Source organism: Dipodomys spectabilis, unplaced genomic scaffold (assembly GCF_019054845.1).
Source record: "Dipodomys spectabilis isolate Male_0828 unplaced genomic scaffold, ASM1905484v1 ptg000024l, whole genome shotgun sequence".
Lineage (NCBI taxonomy): Eukaryota > Metazoa > Chordata > Mammalia > Rodentia > Heteromyidae > Dipodomys > Dipodomys spectabilis.
The window spans coordinates 33,155,114-33,178,857 of NW_024870701.1; the positions used below are offsets into that span (position 1 = coordinate 33,155,114).

At 42.3% G+C, this 23,744-nt stretch overlaps 1 protein-coding gene across 3 annotated transcripts in view; it reads left to right on the forward strand.

Annotated features, from left to right (window-relative positions):
• The first annotated feature begins 9,279 nt into the window (after positions 1–9,279).
• The window catches only part of Malt1 (MALT1 paracaspase), a 53,305-nt gene continuing 38,840 nt past the window's right edge, over positions 9,280–23,744 (forward strand). For 2 of the 3 annotated variants that reach the window (XM_042675144.1, XM_042675145.1), the window contains exons 1-3: positions 9,281–9,658; positions 15,806–15,972; positions 23,220–23,341. In XM_042675144.1, the coding sequence (XP_042531078.1) occupies positions 9,432–9,658; positions 15,806–15,972; positions 23,220–23,341 (516 nt within the window). In that variant the 5' untranslated portion in view covers positions 9,281–9,431. Of the gene's footprint in view, positions 9,659–15,805; positions 15,973–23,219; positions 23,342–23,744 lie in introns of all 3 variants that reach the window. The other variant, XM_042675143.1, reaches the window with a different exon arrangement.

A 23,744-nucleotide genomic window follows, 5' to 3' on the forward strand; every position in this document is an offset into this window, starting at 1 on the left:
TAAAGTGCTTGACTAGCATGCATGAAGCCCTGGGTTCGATTCCTCAGTACCACATAAACTGAAAAGGCCGGAAGTGGCAGTGTGGCTCAAGTGGTAGAGTGCTAGCCTTGAGCAAAAGAAACTCAGGGACAGTGCCCAGGCCCTGAGTTCCAACCCCAAGACTAGCAAAAAAAAGAAAATAAGAAAATTAACAGCAAGGATTCTCTACTACATGGTAACAAACCTCCTCCCCAAGGGGTATCTAATCTGAGACAACTTTTGGAATGAACAACTTTCAGAATACTGTCACCCAGATTGGGCAACTTTTCCACACTTACCAGTTTCTACACAGGAACCAACTGGGCCTGTGAATGAGACAGGGAGGATGGTGAGTGATGGGGCTTGTCCCTTCGCAAGCCCTTCAATCTATGCTTCAAAGTATTCAAGTCTGTAAAAATGTACACATGTGGGCTGGGAAGGCGGCTCAGTGGTAGAGCACTTGCCTTGCATGCATGAGGCCCTGGGTTCAATTCCTCAGCACCACATAAGCAAAAAGAAAAAAAGCCAGAAGTGGCGCTGTGGCTCAAGTGGTAGAGTGCTAGCCTTGAGCTGAAGAGCTGAGGGACAGCACCCAGGCCCAGAGTTCAGGCCCCATGACCGAATCCAAAAAAAAAAAAAAAAAAAATGTACACATGTACATCATAGATAAAATACAGAAATTCTAAAACAAAGATTGAAAAAAAAATGTTAGTAGGCCAGGCATTGTGGCTTATGCCCATAATTGCAGCTACTTGGAAAACAAAAGTTTGGTAGAATTGTGGGTCAAGGCCAGCCCAGGTGAAAAGTAAAGAAGACTCCATCTCAACCAACAAAGCCTGACATGGTAACACATGGTTGTGATCCTAACTACATAAGAGGGTATAAATAGGAGGATCTTGCTGGGCGCCAGTGGCTCATGCCCATAATCCTAGCTACTAAGGAGTCTGAGATCTAAAGATCACAGTTTAAATCCAACCTGGGCAGAAAAGTCCCCTTGAGACTCATCTCTAATTAACCACTCAAAAACCAGAAGTGGTATGGTGGCTCAAGTGGTAGAGCACTAGCCTTGAACATAAAGAGGTTCAGGGACAGTGCCAAGGTCCTGAGCTCAAGCCCCACAAATGACAAAAGGAAAAAAAAAGGATCTTGAACTTGACCAAATCAAAGCAAAAATGCAAGGCCCTGTTCAAAAAAAAACAACTGAAGTATAAAAGGGTTGGGAGTTGGGGATATGGGTCAAGTTGAGTATCTCTCTAGCAAACAGGAGGCCCTGAGTTCAAATCCTAGTATCACACACACAAAAAAAAGACAAACTGACAACAGGTCTAAGCAATAGGAAGTAAAGGCCCCAAGATTTGCCATTCTCTGTTATCTCAAAAGGAAGAATCCTTTTGTCTGTGACTTTATCACTTTAAAAAATGTGTCTGCAGCTAGGAATCAGTGGCTCATGCCTGTAATCCTAGATACTCAGGAGGCTGAGATCTGAGGATCAGGTTTGAAGCCAGCCCAGGCAAGAAAGTCCTTGAGACTCTTGTCTCCAATTAACTATCAAAATACTCAGAAGTCGGGGCTAGGAGTTTAGCTCAGGGGAAGGGCGCCCACTTGGCAAGCGCAAGGCCCTCAGCCCTGGGAAAAAAAAATACCCAGAAGTGGAGCTGTGGCTCAAGTGATAGAGTGCTAGCCTTTACTCTTCAGCAAAACATCTCAGGAACAACACCCAAAGTCCTGAGTTCAAGCCTCAGTAGCGGCACAAAAAAGAAAACAAAAAACAAAAGTGTCTGTAGTAGACGCTATGTGAAATACAAACTATGTAACTTGTGGGTGAGGACAGGAGGGAAACTTAGGGAAAGCGAAGGAAGGGGTGACATTGTCCAAAAAGAAATACACTCATAATCCAGCACTGGTGGCTCACATTAGTAATCCTAGCTATTCAGGAGGCTGAGATCTGAGGAGCGTGGTTCAGTAACAGCCCAGGCAGGGTCCATGAGACTTTTATCTCCAATTAACCACCAGAAAACAAGAAGTAGAACTATGGCTCAAAGTGGTAGAGCACTGGTCTTGAGCACAAAAGCTGAGGAACAGCACCCAGGCTCTGAGTTCAAGCCCCACAACCACCGCCACCAACAACAAAAGAAACCAAAAGAAATGCACTCATTACTTGACTTATGAAATAGTAACCCCTCTATATAACACCTCAATAATAACAATAAAATTATGATTTTTAAACAAATGTGTAGTTTGACAATCATTCCTGGAATGAGGGGAAGGCTGGTATTTGGAGCATGCCCAGTTGTGAGCAAGGACAGGTGGAGCTGTGGCAAGTTACTATCCACCTGCCAGGACAGTAGATGGTTTCAGAGGAGGGGTGGTGGCAACAGCTGCTAGTCTTGAGATGGAGATAAATCCTAAAGTACCATTTTTTCTGGATAGCCCACAGAACACTAGTTCCGGGAGTACACTTAGCAAAACAAGGCCCAGTAAGCACTTAAATCTGGAGAAACGTTGTAAATCAGTCTTCCTTATCCACCAGTTCTTTACTCACAGATTCAACCAATGGGAAATTTTAAAAGAAGTAGCTTCTGGGGCTGGAGGAGGATGGTGTAGCTCAGGGGCAGAGGGCATGTCTAGCAAGTACCAGGCCCTGGGCTCAATCCTCAGCACCAAACATATACCAGTACTAAACACCTTCAGACTTTTTTTGGGGGGTTGTGGGGGGAAGTCATGATTCTCTAAACTGTATAGTATAATGAATGTATAAATAGCATTCACAGTGTAATAGCCATTAGAGGTGTCCCAGAGAGGATTTAGAGCATCCAGGAGGATGTGCATATGCAAATACGACAGCATTTTATGTAAATGACTTCACCTCCAAGGACTATGCTGCTGGGAAGTGGGGGTGGAGCTGACCCTCTAAGGAGACCCAGGGATGAGTGCACTTAGGAAGTCTTACATACTTCCAAGTAACAAAGGCTCTTAACGAATCCTGTATAACTTTAATATTGAGCTTACCAAATGGTGTACCTAGTACACCCTTATTTCAAGGCACTAATGCCTCCATGGCACACCTTGGGGATTTTTGTACTAGAGCCAGAGAGGTGTCTGGTGCTGCCAGATTGCTCTATTGCACACCTGGCTGACAAATTCTACCCATCCTTCCTGATGTGCAGTGACTCACAGCTCTGTGCAACTCATTTCCCTCCATTCAGTACATTCATTCCCTTTGCTGCCGCACATTTGGCTTTTCTTTGCCCTCACAAAGCCATCTCTTGCTTCAGGATCCAGCTCTAAACTGGCCTAGGAAGCCTTTGCTGAAGGGTTCATTCCTCCAAATGATCAGCTATTTAAGCCCTGCTTTGCTGAATCCTGTTATTATCATGAAGAACACACAGATATATTTACACAATTCTTCTCTTGGGAATAATTTGTCATCCCTACCTTTCCAGCTTCCTCATTTAACTAGAGGATCAGGGCTGGGGATGTAGCTTAGTGGTAAAATGCTTTGGGTTGCATCTGCAGCAACACACACACACACACACACACACACAAATGCTTGTTTCACTTCCTCCTAAGTAAACAAGTTATGAATAAGGCATGCAAAAACTTAAACAACGTTCTTTAATGCCTAGTTATTTGTGTGACCTGACATTACCAGGACTGATAAAAGCACTCCAAATATTTCTTTCAACTGTCCCTCCTTTCTATGTCCAAAATCTTGGCCCTTGGCCAAGATCTATACTATACTGTAATTCTTTTTTATTGTTATTTTGGTTTTATAGAGTGTCTCACTATGTACTCCAGGTTGTCCTTGGTGCGTGATCCTCCTGTCTCAGCCTCCCAAGTGCTGGGATTATACTTTGTGCCATCCCCTCTGGCTGAGATATATCTTTCGGTTTGCCCCTCCTTACACTGCTTCCCAAGTGAGTTTTCAAAAACCCAGACATGAAGTAACTGTTCTCTTTAAGGTTTTCCATTGTTCTCCCTCACTCACTTAAGGTATGAGTTCTCAAACTCACACATTCACCAACTTTAGCAGTTTTGACCTTGTCACTGTACTCTTGGATATTTAATGGATCCCTTTAGCAAATTAATTTACCTCGTAATTTAATACATAGCAATGAAGATAAAACTATCCATGACATCTTTCCTTCCTGCTTGCTTGCTTGCTTGCTCTGTGTCTCTCTCTCTCTCTCTCTCTCTCTCTCTCTCTCTCTCTCTCTCTCTCTCTCTCTCTCTTCTTTCTTTCCTTTTTCTTAAATCAGTCACAGGGCTTGAACTCAGGGCCTGAGCACTGTCCTAGAGGTTTTTTTTTTTTGCTTAAGGCTAGTACTCTACCACTTTGAGCCTTTACTTCTGGCTTTCTGGTGGTTAATTGGAAATAAGCATCTCATAGACTTTCCTGCCTGGCCTGGTGATCCTCAAATTCTCAGATCTCAGCCTCCTAAGTAGCTAGGATTTCAGGCATAAGCCACCAGTGCCCAGCATCCATATATATAACCCAACGAGGCATAGACAATCTCATGGTAGACACAGAATTAACAAGGTAACAACTCAGTCTTTGGTGTGACATAATCTGGTCTTTACCTTCAGATCATAATCTGATCTTTGATTTCAGTCTCTGTCCTGTTGTCGTCTGTAGCCTCAGCTCTATTGATCTAAGCATGAGTCGTCCACAGTATTGAGTTTTATGCTTTCACCTTAGCCTTCTTTCTTCCCCAAGTCTCCAGGCATTGTTCCATCTCTCCAAGTGGCAGAAGCCTTCTCCTGGGGTCTTTACACTTCCTTTTTTCCATGAAGCCAGTACTCACCACTCACTTTCCTTGCCTTAAACAGGCATTGGATTCTGTCAACATAGCACTCAAAGAAACCCGAGGAAAAACTAATAAAGACAATTGGTTCCAAGGAAAAAACCAATAAAGACTGATGATATCCTGGGCCAGCTCTCTATTTGGTTGTCTTCTTCTCCCATTGTCTGAGCTAGCCTATTTCATAGATCTGAGAAATAGAAGCCAACTTGAAGAAAAGCAATGCAAATAATACTTATTACTGAATTCTGTTGGGGGAGGAGAAGGTAGTTCAATGGATTTCCCTCAGCTGCTTTAGAAAAGGCTAACTTTGCATCTGTGAAGCAAAATTCACTTCAGCACTTCTGATGCAGTTATTATTTATCAGGTCTGTGGAATCTCCTCTGAAGTAGCTGTGAACCTTTCTGGTTCCTTCGTTAATCAGTGAGTTGAATAAAGTCATTGACAAGTGTTCATTGGGTATTTGTTGAGTCATGATTTGACTGTCTTTAAAAACTTACTCTTTAGGGCCAGACATGGTGGTTCATGCCTGTAATCTCAACAACTCAGGAGGCAGAGATTAGGAGGATACTAGTTTGAGACCAGCCATAAGAAAAAAAAAAACCTATCCAGAATCCAGTCTCAACAAACAAGCTAGGCATGGGAACACACACCTGTAATACTGATAGCACAGGAGACATACATAGGAAGATCATGGTCCAGGCTGGTCTGGGAAAAAAAAACGTTGAGATCCTATCTGAAAAATAACTATAACAGAAAAGTCAGGGTTAGGGGTGGGGGAGTAATGGCTCAAGAAGGAGAGTGTTTACTTAGCATGAGTTCAAATCCCAGTACCATCAAAACAAACAAAAACATTCTCTAGTAGTAACCTGGCACTGGAGTCTAGCACAAGGTAGGCAAAGTACCCAATGAAAATATGTTATTAATTAGGTAGATGAATTTAAACAAGTAGTCTTTGCCATGATTAGTATCAAGTACTGAGATCTGGACTAGTGTGATAATTAGTGACCACTCCAGAGTTGAAATTCAAATGAAAAAAAAAGTCCCCCAATCATTTAGGAAATGTCAGCAAGAATAGCTGCAGGGATGTGAGTAGTCTTGTATTGCAGGGTGGCCTAACTGGCCACACCCCAGGGCTGTCTGTATGGAATTCAGGAAAATGAAAGCCATGTGACACATAACATCATGTAAACATTAATGTTTACAGATCCAAGGACTGCTTGCAGGTAAACCCCTGGATCAGGTCTCTTCAAACCTGTTCATCCATGAATTGTATCAGCATTTTTATTGGGCATCTACAACTAAGTTGTGTGAAAGATAAAAACAAACCTATGAGTCAGTTTCCACATCTGTGAGTGTTTTGAGGATGACATCAGCAGGGTTTTGAAGAATGAAACCACCAATTTCCTGCAGATTGTCTGGATTCAAAAAGATCCTTGATCATTTTCAACTAAAGAGAAAAAAACCTCCCAGGGATATTATCCACATAATGTGCATGAAATTGAAGGGACATTTAAAGACAGGTCTCCACTCTCAATTTTTCTCCTATCTCTATGTAAAAAAAAAAAAAAAAAAAAAAAAGATTGTTGAGATAGAAAGGAAGCTTTGTTATCTATTTTATCGTTCTCAAAAATGAATATAGCACTTTTGAGAGTGCTATGTTACTCACACATCACATATTAGGTTGATCAATGGCAGACTGTCTATACAATTGTGTGTCCATAAGATTTTATCACCTAGTAATTTCACAGCCATCTCACTTTGTATAAGTACACTTTTGCATTCATATAAAGAACAAAATGATCTAATAATTGTATTTCTCTGAGTGTATCTTTAAGCAATGAATGATTGTATGTTCACCTGCTTCCAGACATTATATCATTAGCTACTATTCGCTGATACTTTTTTTTCTTTTGGTGGTACTGAGTTTTGAACTCAGGGGGTCTTAGGCTTGCTAGGCTGGTGCTCTACTGCATTCCAGCTGTTTTTCACTGGTTGTTTTTAAGGCAGGGTCTCACTTCAGGTCCAAGTATGCACCTAAGCCTTTCATCACAATCATGGGATCATAATCATGCACCACTAACATCTACCTCCCTCTGTTGAAATGGAGTCTCCCAGGCTTTTCTGTCTAAGCTAGCCTCAAATCACAATCCACTCATTCTCAGCCTCCAGGTAGCTAGGATCATCAATTTGAGGCACCAGTACCTAGATTTATCTTCTATCTTTCTACAGGCACAGAAATAGAAGTTCAGAGAAATTAAATAACTTACTTAAGGTGATACCACTAATATATGGCAACATCAAGATCCATATTCAGGGCTAACTTTAAAGGTCATGCTTTTTCTACTATGCCAGTATGTCCCAGAACAGAACTGAAAATCATAGAAATATTAACATTGGTTGGCAGAAGAAGTAGACAAATCACAACATGTTATGTCAGTCCAGGGTAAAGGATGAGGGTGGTGGGGAGAACGAATGAGTAGGTTATAAAATAGCTAGGTAGAAAATAGGGTTGGGAGTAGGTTGAAAGGAGGTAGGCACTTACCTTGGAAGTAAGAGTAGCAAGAGGGAAGTCAATCCATTAATTCAGTGCCCAGCTAAGCTACATCAAGAAAGCATCAGATGAAACCAGTAAGGATATTCTCAAGGTAAATAACACAGACCTCCATTTTAACCCATTCTCAAATAAGTGGTAAGCAACACATAGAATCACATAGGCTTAGGGGATTAAAAAAAAAAAGTCTGTTGAATATAAATGAAAAGGTAAGATTCCAGTAATGACTAGGAGACTTAATTTCCATAATTAGCACACATAGGTAACAGACACTGCTCAAGGACAAAATAACAGGGTCACTAAATCTGATTGGGAAAGGCTGGCCAAGTTCAGCCAAGTGTGAAACCAGCATTTGTACTGGTAGTGTTTATTAACTACCCTGCGCCAGTCAGTAAGTGTTCTTATGTACATCAAAGTTTTTCATTCTGGCTACAACTCTATATAAACTACATTTTGGTAGTTAAGTAACTTACTCAAGATCATAAAAACTGAACCCAGAAGCACTTTCTGGATTCAAAGTTTGTGCTATCAGCCAGTAGACTGCATTCTGAACTCTGAACTTACACCAGAGAGAACAAGTTTTGACTGATTGTGCTATACCGTGCACCTACTTCACCAACCACCGCGAGAACCAGGGTGTCAAAATTATGGTAGCAGAAAATCCTGTTCTGAGGGGGTATGAAAAATAAAAGGTACCTAATGGTGTCAGAAATTGGACCTGGAAGGCTTGCATCTTCAGGACTAGCAGCTGGCTTCTGTCCCAAAAGTATATGGTTTTCCTCGGAATGAATGTCCTTAGATACAGGTAGGGCTGGATGAAACTGTTGAAGTGTATCTCGATTGCTTTGCTTCTTCTGAAGCAAAGGCTCATTCTGGAATGGGGAACCCGCATCCTCTCTACAATTACTGCGCTAATTACGGAGATTGTGGGTAGAAGTCTGATCTAGAGGAAACCAGATGATTCCTGTTAAAAACAATTATTTGCAAGATTAATTAGACACAATACACGAAAGCTATTTGGTTTATCTGATGGCTTGGGGGAGCGGAGGCGGGAGGAGTTTGCCAGGGAGGAACCCAGGGCCTTGGGCATGCTAAACCTCCACTGGATCCCAGAGTTTTGCCGCTATATCCTCAGCCCAACAGCTTAGTTTTCAAAATAGGTTTGTGTGTGTGCGTGCGCAGGCGCGCGCCAGAACTGGGACTTGAACTCGGGGCCTGGGTGATGGATGTCCTTAGCTTTTTCCACTCAAGGCTCTACCACTGCGCCACGACTCCACTTCCTGACTTGCTTCCCGGTTAACCGGATCTTGGCGTCCTACAGACTTTGCTGCTTGGGATGGCTTCACCCCGTGATGGTCGGACAGCAGCCTCCCCGGGAGCTAGCATGGCAGGCCTGGGCACGGGCTGCCGGCTCTAACCACGGACCTTTGTTTTTAAATCCAGGCTGAGAGCTCTCGCCGCTCCTAGGTGAGGATCTGACCCTGTGGCTCTCCTACTTCCCTTTGGCACCGCCTGACACACCCAGGCCTACCACGAGGAAGCGCCCGGGAGCCAGTGCGCGGGAGGCGGGGGGCGGCCCGGGAGCTGCGGGCTCCCGGGTCCAGAGTGAGGCTAGCCTCCTCCCACGACCCCGGGAAGCCCCGACGCCCCACCCGGGCGTCGTTGCTCCACCGCTTCCTCCAGCAGAGGAACCACCCGTCTCTTCCTGCCTCACAGGGTTTGAAGCGCGCGCCACGCCAGGCGGAGGTGGCGGTGGGGAGATAGGCCGAAGGCACCGCTGCACGCATGCGCGCGCGGAAGCCCCACCTCCAGGACTCGCCCCCGACATCCCTCTCCGTAGGCCCCGCCCCCTCCTAGGCCACACCCCCCCAGGCCCCGCCCCTCGGCGCGGCGGGGCCGGCCGCTGCTCGGGTAAACCTGTCTCACCGGCGGGGAGCTTCCTCCTGGGAGGGCCGCCGAGTTTTCCTTCCGCCCCTGCAGCTCGGAGCTCCGCGAGGGGCGAGCGGAAGGTGCGCGGGAGCCCGGGCCCGCGGGAGTCGGGGTCATCGGCGCGAGCCATGTCTCTGTGGGGGGAGCCGCCGCAGGCCTCGTCGCCCCCGGCTTCACAGCCGCCCCTGGCCGGCGTCTCGGCGCCGCCTCCCGCCTGGCCGGCGGGTACGACCCTCAACCGTCTGCGGGAGCCCCTGCTGCGGAGGCTCAGCGAGAGCCTGGACCGGGCACCCGAGGGCCGGGGCTGGAGGCGACTGGCCGAGCTGGCGGGCAATCGGGGGCGACTCCGGCTCAGGTGAGCCCGGCCCGGGCGCGGGCTCGACGGGGCGGGCGCGCGGGACTGATGGCGCGGCGGGCGGGACGGGGGTGGGGAGGGCGCGGGACTGGACGCGGGACCCGGGGACCCCTGGAAGAAGGGGAGGGACCGTGCCTGGAAGACTCCGAACCCAGCTGAGACCCGGGAAGGCAGGGGGTGCCAGCTGGGACCCCGCGATTGGGAGGCAGAGGCTGGAACGGTTCACACACCCTCCATCCCTGCGCGAGGATGACCTGGGAGGGCAGCGAGTTGAGGACGGGGCAGTAATTTCGGGAGATTAAAAATGCCAGCCCAGGGACGTGGACCCAAGCCAGGCCCTCCCAGGGGGCCCATGAAGAGGAGGGACGGGAAGGGGAGGATGGGTGGGCCCCCTGCAGAGATTTAGGATGGAGTTTGAGCTGAGAGAGGGAAAGAGGGAAAGACTGACTCTGAACTCGCTGTTCTCCATCAGAGCAAGTCACCAAGGTCTCTCCTTCACTTTCCAACGAACAGTAAACTCTTAACACTTTTCCATATGAGAGAAGAACGGGAAGGTCAGGCACAGCTGTTAGCCATTCTTGCAATCTGGGGTCTTAATACTAATTCACACTCTTAAGAATTATTGAAGGGCTGGGATGTCGCTCAGTGGCAGAGCACTTGGAGCACTTGCCTAGCAAGTGCAACGTCCCAGTACCAAAAGAGAAAAAACAAACAAAATACGGTTTAAAAAAAATTACTGAACATGACAGAACTTTTGTGTGGGTGATAATTATACACATAATGTGTACTGATACTACTTGAATTAAAATTAAGAATTTATAAAATAGTAATTGATCTTAAAAGAACCATTCTAACACAGTAACAGAGTGATATTTTGCAGGGAAAAAAAAACAAGAATAATACTTTGCAGAAATAATTAGGAAAGTGTCACTAGCTTACAATTTGAAAAGCTTTTTTTGTTGGTGTTTGTTCTGTTGAGACAGAGCCCTACTCTGTAGGTTAGTCAGGCTGGGCTGCAAGTCCTGACCACTTGTTTCTCCTTTCTTGGGATTGCAGACATGGGCCACCACACCTAACTTGAAAGTCTTATGTTTTGGCTTAATTGAAGAGTTTGATTCTTTTTATTTGTATCTGTATTCCATCTTGTGTAGTCTCACAGGTCAAAAATTTCCACTAATTACACCTATGAGAGAATGGATTAAAAAGTAGGAAAGTTTTTTTAAAAAATAAAGTAAGAAGGAAAGTAAATAGGCAAAAACCTTTAACCTTGTGGTTAAGCCCTTCTAAGTGTCCTACAAGAACTACTACTTCATAGCATTGTTGTGATTTCAGCCTGCTTTTGAACTACAGAGCAGGTTTTCAACTTCTCAAATGACTCAGCTTTGTCTTTTTATTATAATTAGTTGTATACATGTATATATATTCCTTAAGAGCAGGTGCCATTTCTTATTTTGTGCATAGAACTCAGTACTTGTTGAATTGACAGTGGAGTTATTCATCTGGAACTTCTTGCTATCTAGAAGTTCCAGAAGACTAAAACTTTAATATGTCCACTCCTCTTCATAAGGGCTTCTGGGAATGGACTGGTACTTAGGTACATTGACAATAAAATTAAGTGGCATGCTGTACAGGAATCATAATAATAGAGCTGTAGCATACACTGAGCACATAATATAAGACAATGTATTGCTTATTGGAACCCTCCCAACTGTCCTGCGTTTGAGGTTAAAGCGAAGATGATTTGAACTTATTGCTCATATAGAGGCTCAGGTGTCTCCCTAGCACTTGGAGACAAAGACAGGAGGATTTTAGGGCCAGCTTGAATAGTGACATACTGTCAATAAATAAATAATAAGCGAGCAAGTAGTGTTGGGTGTAGTGGCTCTTTCCTGTAATCCCAGTTACTTGGAAAACAGTGATTGGGAGGATTGTGGTTGTTGAATGCCTGAGGTCTCAAGTTATTGAGACCTCATCTCAGTAAGTTGGCTGACTACAGGCAACTCATCTGTACTCTCAGTTAAGCAGGAGATTGAATGTAGAAGAATCTTGGTCTGAAGCAACTCTGGAGGAAAAAAGAAAAGGCGAGAGAAAGATCATATCTGAAAAAATCACTATGCTTTGCAAAAAAGAGGGCTGGGGCGTGACTCAAGTGGTAGACCATTTGTCTAGCAGTCTGAATTCAAAACTCTGTACTACCAGGAAAGGAAAAAAAAAAAGTAGTAAGCCAGGTACTGATAGCTCACACCTGTAATCTTAGCTACTCAGGAGGCTGAGATCAGAGGATTGCAGTTCAAAGTCAGCAGGGCTAGAAAGTCCGTGCAACTCTTATCTCCAGTTAACCAGAAAAATCTGGAAATGGAGCTGTAGGTCAAGTGATAGAGCACTAGCCTTGAGCACAAAAGCTCAGAGACAGAACCAGGGCCCAGAGTTCAAGCTCCAGGACCAGAACACAGACACACACAAAGTGATAAACTAGTGAAGTCATTCAAGCAGACAGAGTACAAAATAAATACTAGGGAAATATATTTAGGTTTTAAGTATGTAAAGAAAGGAAGGTTCTGAGCTTTCTGGGGAAAAGCTGGTAGTAAGCAGTGCTACTTGGTGATAAAGTGTCCGTAAGGCTCTGCCAGGAAGCATGGCTGTTGGACTCCAAAAGGAATATATGTTTCTTCCCCAACTTTCAGTTAAGTTCAGCTAAATGGGCTGCAGAATGATGGTGCCTTTGATCAGGGAACCCAGGGAAAGTTTTGAAGCCACTGCCTGTCCCGATGTGGCCGACACCAAAATCCATGGAGCACTCAGGGAGGTCTTACAAAATATAGGGGAGTTTCACCACTCTGCCAGGATGTAGTTAGTTTCACATTGGGAATAGCATCAAGCTCATACCTAGTGAGATCAGAAGAATTAAATAATCTGAGAACCTTTTGACCACCAAAGTAGAAGGAGTCAACTAGACTCTAAAAACAGAACGCTTTACAAAATGATTTCATACTGATGGGAGAATGACATCTGTGACTGTAAAAGACTACAAAAGTGGTTTTCTCTATTCAGGTATAGGAATTGAAGCTTAAGAGTCTAGTCCAAGTGGATAACAGATTCTGGGGGATGTAAAGTCCTGTCGTCTACTTACTAGATAGTAGTATTCAAGATCATGGTCCCAATTCTGCAGAATTTTGTCTCTTCAGTTTCTTTTTGTTCTCATTACTTTTCCCCCTTACTCTTTATATATTTCCTCAAACTAGGCAAGAACTGTCCAAACTGTCCACTGGGGATACATTTTTCAGATGGTTATTGATGATTCAGAATGAATCCTTTCATGTGGTTAGTTTGTTAGAACCACTACCAATAGGTACAACTCCAGTCTAGATTTCATTGCAAACTATTGGACACCACTGCTGTCAGTTTAGATAAGCACAGATTTTCTGTGTCTTGCCCAATCTGTGTAATTTCTGCCATGTCTGGATCATCGAAGCTCCAAGGATGTTAGAGCTTTCTGGGTTAGCTACCCGCCTGAGTTCTCTAAGCAAGGTACTTAGAAGTGGGACTGTGGAATATGAACAACAACAAAAAAACAATAATTTCATGTCTGCTGTATAGGAGGTGCTGTTTTTAGCTGGAGAATCCTGTCCTCTAGCAGCTGAAGGTAGGAATGAGAATACATGCTAAAAATCTCAAAGGGTGAACAAATGAAGCAGTGGTACTCACTATATACTATGTTGAAAATGAACTATACATCTTGTAGATGGGGACAGGATGGAGACACAGGCAGAGAGTGAGGGAAAAAGAAATGTACTCATTGTGCAAAAGCTCCACATCACCTTTATTTTTATTTATTTATTTATTTATTTGGGGGGGGGGTCCGGTTGTGGGGCCTGAACTCTGGGCCTGGGCGCTGTCCCTCAGCTCTTCAGCTCAAGGCTAGCGCTCTACCACTTGAGCCACAGCGCCACTTCCGGCTTTTTTCTTTTTGCTTATGTGGTGCTGAATCGAACCCAGGGCCTCAGCCATGCAAGGCAAGTGCTCTACCACTGAGCCAACTTCCCAGCCCTCCACATCACCTTTATAATAGCATTTTTTTCTTAAAAATTCTGTAACAGAACATTCTGTCCTTATCTCCATCTCCTCTGTCTCTGAGCTTTGGAGTGCTTAGGCTTTGGTATCTCTTGATCTCTTCTTGGTGTTTTTCTTCAGTCTCCTGGCTTTACAGACACTTAGGTTAGATACTCCCCGTATTTCTTCTTGAACTCCAGAGTACAGGTAGATGTTTGTGTGTCAGCTCCTCTTGATTATAATATTTGTAGTTGCCCTCTGTATCTGTTTGGACATTACCTGCCCTCTGCTTTCTGTTAGTTTTCTCCAAAACACTTGGACAGGTGTGTGATATTCATCTCTCCTCTAAAATGAAAAATTCAGGAGACTTTTTCCCACTCCTGGATCCTTAAATACATGTTAGGGAAAATCCATACTTTAGATAATTAATAAATGGATTAAATTAATGAGTGAAGATTACAAAGAGTATGCTCTAGAGGAGAAACAAAACCTAGAAGTCCTGTGGTTTGTGCCCAAAAGGCATATAATATGTTCCACTTGATTATGTATTTCTAAAAGTACAAATAAAAATACATTTTTAAAAGCAGAATCCTTTTACTTCAGTAATAAAGTGGGGTTTTTTTTTAATTCCAAATTAGAATTTCCAGGAGCCTCTTCAAAGAATAGTCTTACAGGAATGTAGCCTAAAAAAGGATAGATAAAAGCTGAGTATGTATGTACATCACCTTAGCTGAAAGGCTGTGCCTTGTAGAAAATTAGTAAGATGAGAGAGAGATGCGGTACCTTGCTCTCCTGTATGCCTCTTGAGTTGGAAAAAAAAAATCTATTTAATTTGATCTTCAGTTAAAAGAACAGTAAAATTGGTTTTTCATTTCTCTGCATCAAGCAAAACATCAGTTATCACTTGGTTGCATTTGATGAGATGGCTTAATTTCATGTATCAAATCCTGGTAAACTTCTGAATTATAAAGTATATTCTAAATATAGCACTTTTTATTTGTAAATTTCATTTGCTAATTACTTGAAAATTTGAAATATTAAAATTACTTCTGATATGTGATTTTGAACCTGAGCATTTTTTTTAATTTAATTTAATTTGTGAATATACTGTACAGAGGGGTTACAATTACATGGGCAGGATAATGCATACATTTCTTACCAAGCATTGCAGCCTCCTCCTTTGGTTTACCCTTCACATCCCTTCCCAGCCTCCCCCCTCCCCCCCAATCCCAATCCTTCTGAACCTGAGCATTTTTTTTTCAGTTGCTAAATCTGTAAGGTTGACTTTTTTCTAGTGTCCTTTTTTTTTTTCTCTTTGTACTGGTCCATGGGCTTGAACTTGGAACCTGGGCCCTGAGCTTATTTGCTCAATGCCAGCACTTTGCCACTTAAGCCACAGCTCCATTTCCAGCTTTTTTGGTAGCTAACTGGAGATCAGAGTCTCATGGACTGTCCTACTCGGGCTAGCTTCAAACCACCATCCTCAGCTTCCTGAATAGCTAGGATTACAGGCATGAGCCACCGGTGCCAGCTTCTACCGTCACTTTTGAGAAATTTACTTTTTCCCCTCCATTCAGAGAACTGGCACGCACATGCGGGCCCACGCACACGTGTGTGTGTGTGTGTGTGTGTGTGTGTGTGTGTGTGTGTGTGTGTGTGTTCCTGTGTCATGATTTAAGATATTTTGACTCAATGAATTGCATGATATTATATTCCTTTTAGAGACAACAGAATCTAGCATTCTAGCACCTTCATTTTTAGTCATCTTTTCTTCCTCTTCAAGAGTAAAGAAAAGTTTCTGTCTTTCTCTTCTTTATTTTCAAACTGAAAGCCAAAGTCTTGATCAGTACCAAGACTGAATTTCTCTCACATCCTGTTTCAAGGTGTTGCTTCCATTGGGAGCTGAATGGGAGAAGTGAGTAAAAAGGAAGATGCAGGAGGAGGAGGAAAGTGCACTAGCATTCATAATGTAAATAGCTTCACACCAGTCCACCAAGCTGTGGATTTTTCCCTATGAAACCTACAGTGAACCAAGTAACACAGAAGTCTTATCATTCTAAGTGTGTTGTTGACTTGAATTAAATCTGTCATTTTCAGTTGTCTGGATCTGGAGCAGTGTTCTCTTAAGGTACTGGAGCCTGAGGGAAGCCCCAGCCTATGCTTACTGAAACTAATGGGTGAAAAAGGATGTACGGTCGCAGAACTGAGCGACTTCCTGCAGGCTATGGAACACACTGAAGTTCTTCAGCTTCTCAATCCTCCAGGTAGGTGTTTTCCCTCAGGAACAGTCTCCAAAAGTTCATGGAGTCAGAGTTAGAGACGAGTATTTCTTTTGACCAGGTAAATTGTGTTCAATATATTTTTGGAAAATATAAATGTGTGGAGCCACTTCACAGGAGGATTCACAAAGTTCTTACTTTGCGTGAAGTCAGGTGGTTTTCTACTGCCCTATAAAGAGAGATTTGGTTAGGAGTAGTAAGGTGAGTTCTGTCAAAAAATTATACCAGTATCTTCATAGGACAGGATTTTCAGGTCCAAATGCATGAAGGGGAAGCTAGATGTATTCTAACTAGAGTAGGAACTTCAGTTTTACTTTTCTGTATTCCATTCCAATTCCTATAGAACAAATAGCAAGAAGTAATTCTAAGATATATACTGCGAAGTTTCTCTTGTAACGATTGACTAATTTTGGCAGTACTAGAGTTTCAGCTCAGGGCTTTACCCCTGCTAGGTGAGGACATATTTAAGCCATACATGTATCATATGTCTAACCCTTTCTTCTCTGGTTATTTTCTTGTTTTTTGTTTTTTGGTCTTTGGTTTTTTTTTTGGTCCGGTCTTGGGGCCTGAACTCTGGGCCTGGACGTTGTCCCTCAGCTCTTCAGCTCAAGGCTAGTGCTCTACCACTTGGGCCACAGCGCCACTTCCGGCTTTTTTCTTTTTGCTTATGTGGTGCTGAGAATCGAACCCAGGGACTCATGCATGCAAGGCAAGCACTCTACCACTGAGCCACCTTCCCAGCCCCTCTGCTTTGGTTGTTTTTGAGATAGGGGTTAGCTTTTGTCCGAGCAAGCCTGGACTGTAATCTTAGAATGTTAAAATATTTATTACTTGCTGGTTTTTATGAAATCAAGTTCATTATATGGCCCAGGCATCCAACATTGTGTTTCTGGGTGAGGAGTGTTTAGTCTTGGGTAATGTAGGCGGAGAGAATGTGATGTGAGAGACTAGATTTAGCCACAGTAGAAGCAAATGTAAATTGACTTGGAAAAGGAACACTGGACATACATTAGTTGTGTAATTAGGGATGTGGTTGAAGAAAGAGGTGTAGATTCTTTTCAGTGAGAGCTTAGAAAAGTTCAGAGCAACTGAGAGGAAACATTGTAGATGGCAGTAGAGGCACTTTAGAATACTCAGTAAATTTGTTCTAGAAAAAGTGTTTGTAAACTATACTAATATTTAAATAAATTATAAGCAAGAAGAACTTACAGGGAACCTGTGATGAATCCTTTTGTCAAGTCAATAAACATTCCAATTGTAAACTTTAGATTCTGAATTTTGTTTTATTGCTCAATATCAGTATTTGTGTGCACAATCCTTAATTCCATCATACCTAGTCACATTCTCCAAGGCTCACAGGAAATCAAGTTATCTCTCTTGAATCTTTGTAGATCTTATCTGAAAATCTGCTTGTTTGCCAGGAAGTTATGCATTCACCATTTAAAATGGAACTTTCATTTGTATACCTATGTATACTGTACCAGATTCTTTTCTTATCTTTGTTTAACATTCTCAATAGTGAACACTTCATAAGAGTGCTTAGGGGTTGACCATGGCTCCTATGATACAAGACTATATAGGAAGAAGAAAAATGTGTGGTTAAAATGAGAAGCATTGTAACTTCTTTTCTTTACTACTTGCCAGGAACGATTTCCAAATCAGATTGTACCCTTCAATTCTTAGTGTTTAAAACAGTAAGTGATACAGATGTAGATGTAGATGTACATATACATACAGAGACAGATATAGACCAATAACTACCAAGGTTGTTGGTTATAGGACCCATTTGTAAATAGGGAGTTGAAATCTAAAATGTAAAAGTATAAAAATCACTTAATCTGTTGTAATCCCAACTACTCAGACAGGAAGATCTTGAGCTCCAGGCCAACCCACACAAAAGTAACAGCAAAACCCTCTCTCAAAATCCAAGAATAATGACCCTAGTTAGATGGACCAACATTGTGAATTTGAACATCAACAAATGCTGGCAGAGATGTGGGGGAAAAGGAACCCTATCGCACTGTTGGTGGAAATGTAAATTAGTACAACTACTCTGGACAGCAGTCTGGAGGTTCCACAAAATAAACATGGACCTTCCCTTTGAGCCAGGCATACCGTTCCTGGGCATCAACCCAGAAAATCACAAGGAAGGATACAGTAAAAACAATTGCATGTCCATGTTCATTGTTGTACCATTCACAATAGTCAAGTTGTGGAAACAACCCAGATGCCCTACAATAAATGAGTGGTTCAAAAAAAAATGTTGCAACAATGAGATATACAAGACTCTGTTGAAAGATGAACTTTACAATTTAGGCTGGTTGGGGATGGGGAGAAGGGGTGATGTAGTTGTGGAGATGGGAGGGAAGGGATGGTAGGGGGAAAACAAAGAAGGGGCAACAATGCTTGATAAGAAATGTACTCATTACCTTGCTTGTGTGATTGTAACTCCTCTGTACAGTATTTTCACAATAAAAAGCTTATTTTAAAAAATGTGGTACTGATACACAATAGAATTTTACACATCCATTAGAATAATATTATGTCATTTGCAAAGAAATGGATGGACCTAGAACAAATCATGTTAAGTGAGGTAGGCCAAGTTCAGAGAGACAAATGGCACATGTTTTCTCTCATATGCAGAAGCTAGATCCAAAATACATCAAGATATGATATACCAGACTCTAGACATTCACACACAGTAAGACCAAAGGAAAATATTCTTAGAAGACAAACACAGAAGTGTAATGCCTTTGAGCATTTATAAAGTAATATTTTATTGAAATGAACTCTAAGAAATGGAAACAAGAGCATTTCTTTCTTTTCTTGTTTGTTTATCCCTCTTTTGGGAATAAGCAAGGTGGGGAGGACAAAGGGCAAACCAGTGCAGCAGTGATACTCAGTAGAAGCGATGCTAAAAATTAACTATACAATTTGTAGGTGGGGATGTGAGGTAAAAAACGGGGAGAGTGGGTGCCAGTGGTTCACACCTGTAATCCTAGCTACTCAGGAGGCTGAGATGTGAGGATCGCGGTTCAAAGCCAGCCCGGGCAGGAAAAGCTATGAAACTCTTATCTCCAGTAAACCACCAGAAAACCAGGAGTGGCGCTGCCATTCAATGGTAGAGGGCTAGCCTTGAGCTGAAGAGCTGAGGGACAATGCTCAGGCCCAGAATTCAAACCCCATGACTGACCAAAAAAAAAACCTGGGAGAGAGTGAATAATTTCCCAAATTACCTTGGATCAATTATTTAACCTCTTTGGGACTAATTTTTTTAATTAAAATTCCAAAGCAAGGTAGAATCTTATTGTTGTTTGATTTGCCTTTATAGCCAGACATGTTGAACATTTCTTTATGTGCCATTGGCCACTTTTACTTATTCTTCTCAGAAGCCTCTCTTTTAAGTCTTTAGCCCATTTATTAATTAGGTCATTGTTTCTTTGAGGGCTTAATTTTTTGAGAGTTTAATTTTTTGAGCTCTAAATATATTCTGGATAATTAGGCCCTTGTCTGATGTACAGCTGGTAAAAATCTCCCATTGTATGCACTTATATTTAGCTTATTAGTTATGTCCTTTGCCATGCAGAAACTTTGATGTGATCCCATGTATCAAGTCTTTCTTTGACTTGTGTTTCTGGATCTTTACTTGAAAAGTTTTTTACCTGTGCCCAGAAGCCCTAGTGTTTCCTTACCTCTATTAATGGTTTCATGCTTTGAGGTCTTTGATCGATTTTGGATTGATCCTGGTACAAGGTTATATATGAGGATCAAGTTTCCGTTTTTGCATGATGATAGCCAGTTTTGCCAGCACCATTTGTTGAAGAAGCTGTCTTCCTTTCAGCCTATGTCATTGGCTCTCTTAGAATATTAGATGTATATAAGTCTATAGGTTCGTTTCTGGGTCTTCTCTTCTGTTCCATTGGTCTTCAGGCCTATTTTGTGCCAATACCAAGCCACTGTCAAGAAAACAAATAAGCCAGGCACTGGTGGCTCACACCTGTAATCCTAGCTACTCAGGAAGCTGAGATCTGAGGATTTGGGTTCGAAGCCAGCCCAGGCAGAAAAGTCCATAAGACTCTTATCCTCAACACCTCAGAAAAAGCCGGAAGTGATGCTATGATTCAAGTAGTAGAGTGCTAGTTTTGAGCACAAAGAGGCTCAGGTTCAAGCCCCTGGACTAGCAGAAGAAAAGAAAGAAGAAAGAAAAATAAGAAAAAGAAAGCGAGAAAGCAAACAACAACAGATGCTCACCCATTAGAAAGAATGATATTGTACCATTCATAAGGAAATGGGGGAAAAATAAGTGAAATAAGTCAGACCAGAGAAAAAAAGGTTGTATGGTTTTCCTCATTTGTGGTAGATAGAACGTGCCTCTAAATCTATAAGTAAACATGTTGAGTGATGTGCAAGTGGTTAGAAATGAAGTAATAACTGAAGTATAAAAGGCACCATAGAGAGCTCAAATAATATACATTTTTAGAAAGACTGGGTCAAAGCCTAATCAAATTAACACCAGAAAATGGGTACATGAAAGAGATGTAATGGGGCCAATGGGAAGAGGGGTGACAAATGAAGTGGGGGAGGAAGGGAGAATGCAGGCAAGAATTTACTGTATATACCACAAAATTAAGAAAAGTATGGGGGCTGGGAAGGTGGCTCAGTGGTAGAGCGCTTGCCTTGCATTCCTGAGGCCCTGGGTTCGATTCCCAGCACCACATAAGCAAAAAGAAAAAAGCTGGAAGTGGTGCTGTGGCTCAAGTGGTAGAGCGCTAGCCTTGAGCTGAAGAGCTGAGGGACAGCGCCCAGGCCCAGACCGGACCCCCCCAAAAAAAAAAAGAAAAGTAATGGCACCTCCTTTGTACAACTACTTAAAGGTAATTTAAAAATAAAAGTAAGTAAACAAAAATAAAATGCCAGAAGTGGTAAAGTTTGAGATCATTGAGACATTGAAATTTAAAGCCAGTTTAGGCAAACATATTTTTCAGATTCATACTTGTTCCTTTCATTGTTGTTGTGATGCTTTCTTTTTTTATCACACCTAAACTTGGATAATCAGAATCTTTCTATCCTAAAGTTGTGCTGTAATGATTCTGAAGAGAAAAATGGCAACTATGAAGACAATAATATCACAAGGTTGCAAATTTGATGGCTTCGTTTTCCAACTTTCTACCAACCCATATCACAGAACTCAGAAAAACCTGAACTTACTCCATTCTGGCTTCCCCTCTCCCTTGTCAGGAGATTTACGTTCTTTTTTGAGGAGTTGTATTATAATTACCAACCATTTCCTAGGGTTTCTCGAGATCTTAAGATGTGATAAGTGTGCAATATATTCACTCACTTTTTTGGGGGGGGGGAGTCGGTCGTGGGGGCTGAACCCTGGGCTTGGGCACTGTCCCTCAACTCTTCAGCTCAAGGCTGGTGCCCTACCACTTGAGCCACAGCACCACTTCTGGCTTTTTTCTGCTTATGTGGTGCTGAGGAATCAAACCCAGGACCTCATGCATGCGAGGCAACACTCTACCACTGAGCCAACTTCCCAGCCCTATTTACTCACTTTTAACATGGTTTTTATTTGATCTTTTTGGTATGCACTTTTTTTTTTTTTTTTTTGCTGGTCCTGGAACTTGTGCTTAGGGCTGGACACTGTCCCTGAGCTTTTTTTTGCTCAAGGTTAGCAGCATTCTACCACCTGAGTCACCACTGCTGGCTTTTTCTGCTTATGTGATACTAAGGAATCAAACCCAGGGCTTCATGCATGCTAGGTGAACACTCTGCCACTAAGACACATTCCCAGCCTTTATATACCTTTAGAACCTTTGCTATATTAGGATTGCTTTCTCTATATATATTTTTGGTGGTACTCAGGTGTTAACCCAGAGCCTCCTAGTTCTTAAGCAGGTGCAATAGCCCTTCCCAAGTAGCTGGATAGGATTACAGGCACAAACCACTGTGCTGAGCTGAACAGCTTTATTATAGCTGGAGTTCCAAGGATTGGAGTCTAGGTTACTGTCTCTCATGAGGTGGCTAACAGCTGGCCAAGGTTTTTGTCACCTGATGGCTTAAGGTTGGAAAGTCCTCTTCTCAGATCATTTACACAGCTGTCGTCAGGAGACCCACAAACACATACTTCACTGACTTGGTAGGAGGCCCAAGTTTCTTTACTAATTTGGGTTTCTTTGCAAAGCTGCTTTTGAGTCCCAGAGTCAGTGTTTGGGAGAGAGGGAAGCGGGTAGGGGCCTACATTCTGTGATGGACGCTGGGATTGTCTTTCAGAGTCTTGCCAAGAGTGTTTTGAGTTACAATGTTGGTAATCATTCCTCAGATGAAAACTATTTGTATAACTATCCTATTTATATCTTGTTTCTGTACTTTTCTGCTTCCAAAATAGTGTTAGTTTCAAATCTAAGTCAGAATACTGTCATTTCATGACTTTTTTTATTTGATTTGAAGTCATGCCATGAAATCGCTTTAATGTTTTTTATAGTGCTATAACAGAATTCTACAGACTAGATAATTTTATCAAGAGCCAGTTTATTTCTCACAAGTCTAGAGGCTGAGAAGTCCGAGATAAAGCTCTGGTATGTGGTGAGACCTTGCAGCCTCCTCAGCAGGCACAGGTGGAAGGGCAAGAAGGGACAGACTTTGTGTCTTCATATAGTATAAGAACAGAAGAAACAACAAACCCACTGGGGAAGCCTTTTTGTAGTGGCATTAATCCATTCATGAGGATGGAGTCCCTGCGTCCTAAACAGCTCCTCACTTCCAACACTGCTGCATTCAGGACTGAGCTTCCACCATGAATTTGAGAGAACACATTAAGCCCATTAACAGTCATTTAGACATAATACTTGCATTACTAATAGACACATGAGCGTGTACAACCAGACGTTGCGTGAGCTGGCACTGAGAATTACATTATGACTTCTGCATAACCAGATACCTGTTCAGAAGTGTTAGCATATAGAAAAAAGATTCTGTGAATTATACATAATTAATTTTCCCTCCCAATTGCAAGGAAGAAAAGTAGATCAAAGAACACTTCTGCAGGTAGGCTTTTTCCTTGAGGTTTGCAAAGCCTACAACTCATGAGCTCAAACTGATGGGAAAAAGCATAATGGGTGAGTATGACAAACATATATATGCAAGTTATTTCCAAAATATTTCTGGGTTTGTTTTCAGATATGTAAACAAACTCTCTTAGTTTATTTAACTTTTCTTTCTTTTTTAAGGATTAAAGATCACTATAAATCCAGAATCAAAGGCAGTCTTGGCTGGGCAGTTTGTGAAACTGTGTTGCCGGGCAACTGGACATCCTTTTGTACAATATCAGTGGTTCAAAATGAATAAAGAGGTAATTTCTAATGTCTTTTATCATGTTGTAAGAAGAGAGAAGCAGAAAAGTAATCAGTATTCTTGTTCTGAATGTGATTTGAGGAATTTGATTTAAAATCTGGTCCAAAAAGACAAAACCAAAATTTAACCATGCAATCACTTGCCCATTGTAAAACAGGAGAGTAGAGGTTTCTTAGATCATAATCCTAACAGACATGAGCTCCACTCTATTCTGATGTCATTCTCCAAAGCTCTTCACAGCAGACTGCTCCAACAAAAATTCTTAACAAGATTTTCGATGCTACACAGAAAGCTAATGAATATTATTTTAAGAGCTGCACAAAACTGAATTATATCAAAAGATTTAAGCCATTCTTTTTTTGTTTTGATTTGGTTTTTTGCTCTTGTCCTGGGGCTTTAAC